Source organism: Nanorana parkeri, unplaced genomic scaffold (genome assembly GCF_000935625.1).
Source record: "Nanorana parkeri isolate BGI_ZX_2015 unplaced genomic scaffold, ASM93562v1 scaffold1458, whole genome shotgun sequence".
NCBI classification, from domain to species: Eukaryota; Metazoa; Chordata; class Amphibia; order Anura; family Dicroglossidae; genus Nanorana; species Nanorana parkeri.
In genome coordinates this window covers 274,144-283,832 of record NW_017307726.1, presented here as the reverse complement: position 1 = coordinate 283,832, position 9,689 = coordinate 274,144, and the positions used below count along the sequence as shown (strand labels likewise).

General features: G+C 40.1%; 1 protein-coding gene across 1 annotated transcript in view; it reads right to left on the bottom strand.

Annotated features, from left to right (window-relative positions):
* Positions 1–9,689, bottom strand: part of RSRC1 (arginine and serine rich coiled-coil 1) — a 238,905-nt gene that overhangs the window by 119,726 nt on the left and 109,490 nt on the right. The window contains exon 5 of the mRNA XM_018570115.1: positions 485–536. Within this exon, the coding sequence (XP_018425617.1) occupies positions 485–536 (52 nt within the window). The remainder of the gene's footprint in view (positions 1–484; positions 537–9,689) is intronic.

The following is a 9,689-nucleotide window of genomic DNA, read 5'->3' as shown; positions in this document are numbered from 1 at the left end:
TATATATATAGTTTTATATTTGTATGCTAACAGGGGTTTAATAGACAACTACGTATGGTGCTCTAGGTCATGCTTTCTCCAGACAGTAAATAGTAATATCTAAACCACCTAATGTCCACTGAATGTCTTCTGTTTACCAGCTCTGTGCAACCTTAGGCAGCATGCCGGCTGCTTCTAATTGTAAAAACGATCTTCTGTTTGCTGGAGGTTCAGAAATTACTTTATATGCCCTTCAGAGGGATGTGCATTTGCTAACCTCGTCCCATAATTGCTGTACCAGAAAGAATGCAAATAATTCTTTACTTTTTGTTGTCATTGTTCTTTTAAATTAGTTCCTTTCCTCTTTAAAATAATGATAGAAATAGACTTTGCAGCAGTGCCAGTACATTTTACCGCCTTATAATGAGGTATGTTCCACAGTGTAGTTTCTGCTCGGTAATTATTTCAGTCTCACAAACGCAAACCTTCATCTACCATCACTCACCAGCAGCTTGGAGAACCATCTGCAGCGTTGCTTTGGCCTGTTCAGCAGGAGACTAAAAACAAAGACAAAAAGCATATTTACCATACATTATGGTACTAATCAAAAGGCACAGTGTTTTATAAAGAATAAACAGCACTGAGATAGACCAACACATCTATAAAAAAAACATATCCCTCCTAATTTCTATGCAATACCCATGATTTGAAAAGGCATTCAACCATTATAAAACATCCACGTCTCCAGGCCTAAAAGTAGACCAATGACTTTCCTGTTTAATTGCTAGGATATATCCACTTCTATCCAATGTAAATTGTTGGATGCACGCCTCTCTTGGTAATATTTAATTAAATTACAAAAAAGGAAGAAAAAAAAAAAACTTCATATGGAAATCATTCCTTGGCCCATTTGCTAACTACTTAACAAAGTGTAAAAATAAAAATATTAATGTGATACACATTTTAAATATTTGCTCAGAAAATTGAAAAACATAACTTTGATAATGAAAGCATGTAAAAAGCATACATGTAACATTAAAGTGGACCCAGCATATTATATATAAAGTCAATATACATAGATCCATACATACACACCCATGCACACACCAATCAACCATAGCATTACGACCACTAAGAGTTGAAGAGAATAACATTGATTATTTCCTTACAATGGCAAGTGAACATTCTGTCCCTGAAGTTGATTTGCTTGAAGAACAAACAATGGCAAGTGTAAGACTTTGAGCAACTTTGACAAAGGCCAAATTGTGATGGCTGGATGACTGGGCCAGAGCAACTCTAAAACTGTAGCTCTTGTGGGATGTCCCCGGTCTGCAATGGTCCGGATCTACCAAAAGTGGTCCAAGAAAAGAAAACTGGGCACAGGGTCATGGACAGCCAAGGCTCATCGATGGACGTGGGGAGCGAAGGCTGGCCCATATAGTCCGATCCAATAGAAGAGCTATTTTAAATGGCTAAAAAAAAAAAAATGAATCCTGGTTCCGACAGAAAGATTCAAGAATTGTGCCAGAAAAATAAATATACGTCATCTTGTGCCCGTCAAAAAGCATGACACAAAAGCCAGATCTATGATACCAGAGTCATATACACTGAATGGCCAGATTATTATGACCACCCCATCAGTACTTCGTTGGGCCACGAGATGATTCCACGAGATGACTTAGTTGGGCCGCCTCATGAGATCCAGCGCGAAATTATAGCTAATTATAGCTAATTTGCCTACAAACGTCAGGTGGTCATAATAATCTGGCCACTCAGTGTACAAGGTCCACTATCAAAATACTTCACTGATGATTTACCAAGATTGAATTGACAAATGGCATAAATGTTAGGCAGAAGACTCTAAGTCCCCATTCACACCAGGGCACTTGTAGCTCATATTTTTCAGCACGGAAAAGCTCCGCACAAGCCTGTCAATTTAGGGAGATCAGCTCAATGTAATTATAAGGGGATTATAGAAATCAATGTGATTTCTTGGGTAGAGCTTTTCCGTGCTGAAAAATACGAACTATAAACGCCCTGATGTGAATGGGGACTTATAGCAGCACTTCAGACATTTGTTTTCTAACATCTCTCCATCCAAACTAAATATGTGTTCTTTGGATTGTTGCTGATTTTGAATATTAACCCACTGCATAATAATAATTTCAAGATGTAACCATAAGTGTGACATACTTTGATCTAGGACAAAGGAGAGTAAAATAGTGTTGGGCAAAGAGGATACTGTTGTGGACCAGGCAAACAAAGAGCAGCAAATAAGATCAGGTGATGGACAGGTTAGAGGAGGTTGGGCAGGAGCTGAATATAGGATATTAGGAGAAAGGTAGAGAAGGGCAGCCTTGGACAGGCTTTAAAAAGATCTCTCCATTTTGATGAAGCCTGCAGAAGAGGTAGGAGAGGGGGGACTGTAGATAGGGTAGATTACAATTCTCGGGCATAATGAGGACAAAGAAAGTTATTACAAAATATGTGCAAATAATGAGAAATAATTTGAAAAGTTTGTGTGGTAAGGCGTTAAAACACAAAATTAAGTGATATAAATAATAACAAACATTTTAAAGTTGCAGTTATTTATGTACTGCCACAGATAACTAAAGATTGTACTTTATGCCCGGGTGCCCCAATGAGCTGAAATCCTAAACAATTACAGAATTCAAATATGTAAACCTTCACTTACAAATCAAATATAAAGAAGTTTATATCTATTACAACTAAGCTGCACTGCCCATCCGCACATGCCCTTAAAGTGGACCTTTACCCCCTAATAAAATCACATCAGCATGCAGCTCTGCTCCTGGTGTGTGCGGACTGGGGTGTCCGACATTTGAGCTATAGAGCAAATAAAAAGGAGGAAGAAGCGATACGATCTAGCGCAGGTAAAAGAGGATGAAGCGAAGGGGTGAAGAAAGTGTGAGATGTTATACTCACATCTAATTGGGTGGATCTGATCTTTGATGTTTAAGAACTCTTGAAGGTGAAGCGATGCTTACTGTGTCAGACTTGAGGTAGGACCCCTACGTCACCACATCAGAGATCCCACCTCAAGTCTGACTCAGCAAGCATCGCTTCACCTTCAAGAGTTCTTAAAGACCAAAGCTCAGATCCACCCAATTACATGTTAGTATAACATCTCACACTTTCTTCACCCCTTCGCTTCACCCTCTTTTACCTGGGTTGTGGTGCTTCTTTCTCCTTTTTGTTTCCTCTATAGCACAATTAACTATAAGTATCTGTTTGTAGATTGCCATTACTAAACATATCTAAAGGTGTGTTTGTTGTTACTTTAAAGATATATGTAAAGTTCCTCTTTAAGATTTTAATGGATGGTATAAACAAGGTAACATGGAATTTATCATTTGTAAGTATATACATATGTCAGAATATTATCCGCCTGGAGCTCCAAACTATTAAGCACTTGCAACTGCTGAGATCCACTGGGATCTAAACTGTCCTACAACTAGGGTTGGTAAGATGTTTATCCAGTACATGAATAGGACGATAGTGAAAGTTATCCATCACTGAGTTTTGCACCTCTTGGCAGCTGAAGCTATTTACAGTGGAAAGTTCCTTATGATTAAGATAGCCCTCTGATTAGGGACATAAACTATCGATGAGTTGGAACTTGCTCAGACATATTAAGAAACAGGAATCAAATAGATGTTCTGCATAAGGATACTGTCAGTAATGGGATATTTTAAAAGTTTAAAACCTATATGAATGCAGAGCACATGATTGTAATGGTGTTTGATGTATTAGATTTATTTTGGTGTTTGATGTATTAGATTTATTTTGTTTTATATCACATTAAAAATAAACTTTAAGCAAGTGCTATTGATATTAACCTTTTATTCTGTCTTGTTTAACACACTGAACAAAGTTGAATCCTGTTTTATATAAAACACTGTTGTTATATATGGTTTGGTTTTTAAGAATATCTAACTCCAATTGTACATACAGTATTGCCTAAAGAAGCACAAAGATGCATTTAAAACTATAGGACTGGATAAGAGAAACTGGGATAAAGTCAACAGAGACCTCCTAGTAGAGGAGTGGAACTAGAGGCACAATTTGTGGGTATAACATCGGGAGAAATGTTGTATACAATATGTAAAATAAATTATGATTAACATCTTTAACAATATGGAGGAGGTGGGGGTAGCATCCAGAAGTGGTGTAAGAGGAAGAATAAAAGATCATCTGTGAAACCTCTGAGTACTAACTTGCAGCAGACCCAGTCCAAGGAGGAAATGATGTTTATTAGGAAAGAACGCATAAAGAACTGAATGATGATGCTTGGTGTAAGTGTGCAAACACAGACTGTAACATATTATACTATGTGAGTAAACAGAATGTAGGAATTATGTATTAAAATCCTTTGACATACTTTTAATGAGGATTTTTTGGGGGGGCAAAGTGGACCGTGGAAAAGGATATGATCCATAAATGCTGTACTCAGATATGGGAAATCCTAAAACATTTAATGTGAAAATGGCTTAATATAGCTTAATGTACCATAATGGGACTAAACCTCAATCAATTGCCTTGAAACTTTGCACAACCCAGGTGCTCAGCTTTTCAAGCCTATCCTGGCAGTTTCATGGATTTTGGATACCCACAGGGCAAATGAGTGACATTAAGCTTGTTTTTTGGGGAGCTTAATGTGGCTTAACGTACAAAAAACAACTTAGATGTTAACCAATTTCCCCCAAACTTCCTATACTACAAGACTCTATCTATGCCAACATATTCTGAAGATTTTGGGTCATTTGATAAAACATACCAAAAGTTATTCACATTAAACTATTTTATTCCTTTCCTAAAACATTTAGCTTAATGTAAAAAGAGCTTAATGTACCATAATGTGCCTAAACCTCAATCAATTGAAACTTTGCACAACCTAAGTTCTCAGCTTCCCAAACCTATCCTGGAAGTTTCATGGAATTGGTTACCCACAAGGCAAATTAGTTACATTAAGCTTGTTTTTTGGGGAGCTTAATGTACAAAACACAACCTAACACAATCTTATTGAGTGACGTTGGGCTTGTGTAGCCCCTACTAGCTTTTGTGCAGTGGCTCCAGCCACTTGCAGAGACACATCAGCAGTGGCGGAACTACCGCCGGTGCCACTGCACCAGGGCCTGAGCCTACAGGGGGGCTCAGTATCCATTCAAACACAGCCCCGGGGCAGAGATGGGGGGGCCCATTGGTGTCCGGCTGCCGGTTACCACCGGATCGATATGCGGCTGCCCCCCCTCTCTGCGCCGGGAGTGTCTGTTAACCACATTGGTGTACGGCGGCTGGCGGGCCCCCTCATCTCTGCGCCGGTAGTGTGGGAAAGACCCGACACTCTTGGCGCAGAGATGAGGGGGCCGGGCGGCCGCCGGATACTGTGGAGAGAGCCAAGAATAAAAAAAAGCCTGCAGGCAATGCAGGGGGCAACCCTGGGCCTCGGCAGATAGCAAAGAAGCTGTTGCTTGCAGATAGCAAAGAAGCTATTGCTTCCTCTATCTGCCATAATTTCAGGGGTGTGCTCTCTCCACCCTGGCATTACAATGAGTTCTTAGCAAAGCCGGAGGTGATATGAAAGCTGACTCTGCTGAGCTCTCATGGTACTGACAGTTCAGCGTCCCCTGGTTACTTGGTAGTAGCAGACTCAGCTTTCATATCACCTCCGGCTCTGCTAATCCTTTTCTATTTTTTTTCTACTTTTTTAAACTGTTTTTCAATTCTGCTCGGGAACCATAGAGGTACCGAGCAGAATAGAATAGCTGAGCCGAAGGGCGCTCTCCGGCATTCGGCTATTCACTCACTGCTGTACGGCCCCTGTAAGAATGGGCAGAACAGCAGCAAGTAGCCTGCCGGTGTTTCGGCTCAGCTGATCCAGATGTTGGATCAGCTTAGTTGAACTCCTTCTGCACTTCGGGTCGGCCGAACATGTTAAACATGTTTGGCCGACCCGAACCCAGCCGCAGCAAGCCGATGTACGGCTGATTTCAGTCGGTGTACGGCTGAAATCAGTCGTACAAGCCTGAAGTGAATAGCCGAACAGCGTTCGGCTCACTTCACTTCGGGTCAGTTATTCACACGGCTGCCCTCGAAAGCTTTGTGAATAACCCGCTAAATGTTTTTGAAAAGGAATAAAATAGTTGAATGAGAATAACTTTTGGTATGTTTTATTAAATGACACAAAATCTTCAGAATATGTTGGCATAGATAGCGTCTTGTAATGCGTAAAGTTTGGGGGACATTGGTTAACATTTAGGTTGTGTTTTGTACATTAAGCTCCCCAAGCTTAATGTAACTAATTTGACTTGTGGGTAACCAATTCCATGAAACTTCCAGGATAGGTTTGGGAAGCTGAGAACTTGGGTTGTGCAAAGTTTCAAGGCAATTGATTGAGGTTTAGGCACATTATGGTACATTAAGCTCTTTTTACATTATCCTAAATGTTTTCGAAAAGGAATAAAGTAGTTTAATGTGAATAACTTTTGATATGTTTTATCAAATAACACAAAATCTTCAGAATATGTTGGCGTAGCGAAAGTCTTGTATTGTGGGAAGTTTGGGGGAAATTGGTTAACATCCAAGTTGTTTTTTGTACGTTAAGCCACATTAAGCTCCTCAAAAAACAAGCTTAATGTCATTCACTTGCCTTGTGGGTAACCAAAATCCATGAAACTTCCAGGATAGCTGGGAACTTGGGTTGTGCAAAGTTTCAAGGCAATTGATTGAGGTTTAGGCACATTATGGTGCATTAAGCTACATTAAGCCATTTTCACATTAAATGTTTTAGGATGTCCCCTCAGATATAGCACATTGGAACATTTAATGAAGTAAATGTGCTATTCAAAAAAGGTAGTTTGAGCGATAATAAAAGTTTATAACTGTTGGGGCATGAGCACTACTGAGAGAATAGTTTGTGTGCTGTGGAGACTTGCAATGCAAAACTATTGAAGGAGGCACATGTGCTTTTCTGCTTCATCCATTCCTGTGTATGTGTAGCTCAGCGTACAGAGAAAAAACTGCTGACAGGTTGAAAGAAGCTTGTATGGCAAAAGGGACCTACACAGTCTCTTCTGCCATAGAAAGCCTACCGATCAGCAGTTATTCTTTTGGAAGTTTTAGGCCCCTTTCACATGGGCGCCTGCCAGTTCTGTGCACGAATCTCCTGCTGATCGAAGCGGTTTCAAACAGATGTCACTTTTGTGACATCCATGTCTGGGCATCTTGTGATGGAGGAAAAAAGTGAACTTACCGGACCCATCGGATGTAAATGGACATGTCTCTGTTTACATCAGATTACTCCTGATCCATCACGATCAGGTGTGCCAAAACGGGACTCTGTTATGTTTGATGTTCTGGACCTGGCCAGAGTCAGGGGTTAATCAGATGTAAAAGAATGCAAATCCATTTGGATCCGGCTGTCCATAGACTAACATTGGGCTTCCAATCAGAACTGCCTGAAAAACTGACAGACGGACCTGATCCGACTGCATATCTGAAAGGGCTCTTACTTCCACTTTAGCAATCAAGCAAGAAAAGAGACTCCTGCGCTCACCGTAATAGTTATGTTCAAAAACCTAAATAATGTATCCACAGTTAAATCCAGAAATAGCCGAACTCCAAGGATCTTCACCAAAGTTAAAATTCTTTATTTATGGAGCAAATACATGCTGTAAAGTTCCTTCCTATGTTTGCTCAATCTCCAATGCGTTTTACCATTCCAGCTTACTCAATGAGCAAGTAAGTCTGCCATAATTGTTATTGCAGAGGAGACTGTATGTCTCTTCTGTATGTCTGAGACTGTATGTCTCTTCATCAAGAAAAGCTTCTTACCTTCCTGCTAGCAACCATGTAAAGATTATGCATTGAGCTTGAGCATGTACAGCTCAGTGTACAATCTCAGTATACCTTGGAACCAGGATGAATTACTTCCCATGCACATGTGCCAGTGACGAGCGGTACCTCTTGCTCTGGGTGAGGCATTCCCCAGCCCCCGGTCCCCCGCCAGACAAAGCCCCACCGCCAACCTGTTCCCAAGCTAGTGTAAAGGAGAAGGGAGGATACAGGGAGGGGGCTCCCTGTCCCTCACTTGCTCCTCACTGCTGAGGCGCTCCCTCCATGACATGTTACACAGCGGGGAGGATTTCCCTGCTGTGTAACCTGTTAGATGCCGATCTGAAGGGAGAAAAAGCTGTCAGCTCCAGACACGAATCTGACAGCTTTTTCCTCCATAATTTTAGGTGAGGCTCCGTCTCACCTGCCTCCCCTGACCGCACGTCCCTGATATGTGCAAGAGTTACGTCATCCCAGTTCGGCTAACAAAGATGGCCAGAGGTGCTGTACCTGTAAGAAAACCCAGGTGAAGATGTCAGCATTGACGAGGGAGTTTAGAGACATTGCATCTCTGGAAGGGAGGTCACTGCTGGGAACTTTAGTTCTGCTTTACCGGGCAAAATATGTGCATCTTCTTCTTGCTAGCTGCAACAAATCAAAAAGTACTAGACTACAAAAGCATTAATCTGTAGAAAATTGTCATTCTTTTCTCATCATTCCAATAATTTTAACAAAATTATAATCTTAAATATATATATTTTTTTTCAATCGAAGAGCACCATTATCAGCTAAAAAGGTACATATGGAATAAATGTAAACAACCAATGAGCGGGAACGTCATAATATGTAAAAAACATAAAAAGAAACATGTCTGTGATCGTACCAGAAGCAATGTCTGAGAATTCCTGTTTTACTACAGCCCTGGATATGAGGAAAAGCTGGGTTACACAAAGAAGGTGAAATAATGCCTAAAAAACAAATTTCCTTTGGCCTTGAAATGCCTTTGAAATATTGCAGAGTCTGTAAGCCTTTCAGCAAATCTTATGTTATAAAACATTATATCTTTTTACATAAATATATATATTGCCATCCGCATATAAACCATTTTAAAGGTAAACTTCAAACGGCAGTAGTGCAGGGTGATTGTGCATGTCTCATTTTAGGTAAAATATTGCAGGCAGAACATTTTTTTGGCCTTAATCTAAAGTTTATCTCTGTCTATGTTATGGCAAGGTTCAACAGTTAAGTGCAGTAGAAATAATGCAATATTAAAATAGAACACCAAGCGAATAGTTGATGAACACAAAAGTGAATGCAGTTAATCATTACATATTTTAAATGTGTTTTTACACACTGTACTGTACAATTAGTGTAAAGAACGGACTCTGTCTAGATATCGAAATGTTCATTTATTGAAGTTCCTTGCCATATAAACATTATTGTTTATATGACAAGGAACTTCAATAAATAAACATATTGTTATCCTAAGAAGGATGGTGTGCTGATGACATCTCTACACAAGTGCTGATATTTGCGGCACCATCCGCAGTCACTACGAGCATATCCCCCTCCCACACCCACTACAAGGGACTTTTTTGGTAAGGACTGCAACAAGGAAAAGTATTTATTGTTGGTCTAGATACCGGTACCCTGTAATTTACTGCATCACAGCGTTCAGATGGGGAGAGTGAAGGGCAACACTCTAAGATAAAAGTGTATCAGGTGTTGGTCAGTCAAACACTTTACGAGCTTAAAATGATAATAAAGTCAAAAGGTTTTAACGCTTTTTCAAATGCGGATTAAATCACTTACAATGGATGCTGCTCCATTTTGTGTAAAAGTTTTTGTTTCCTGCA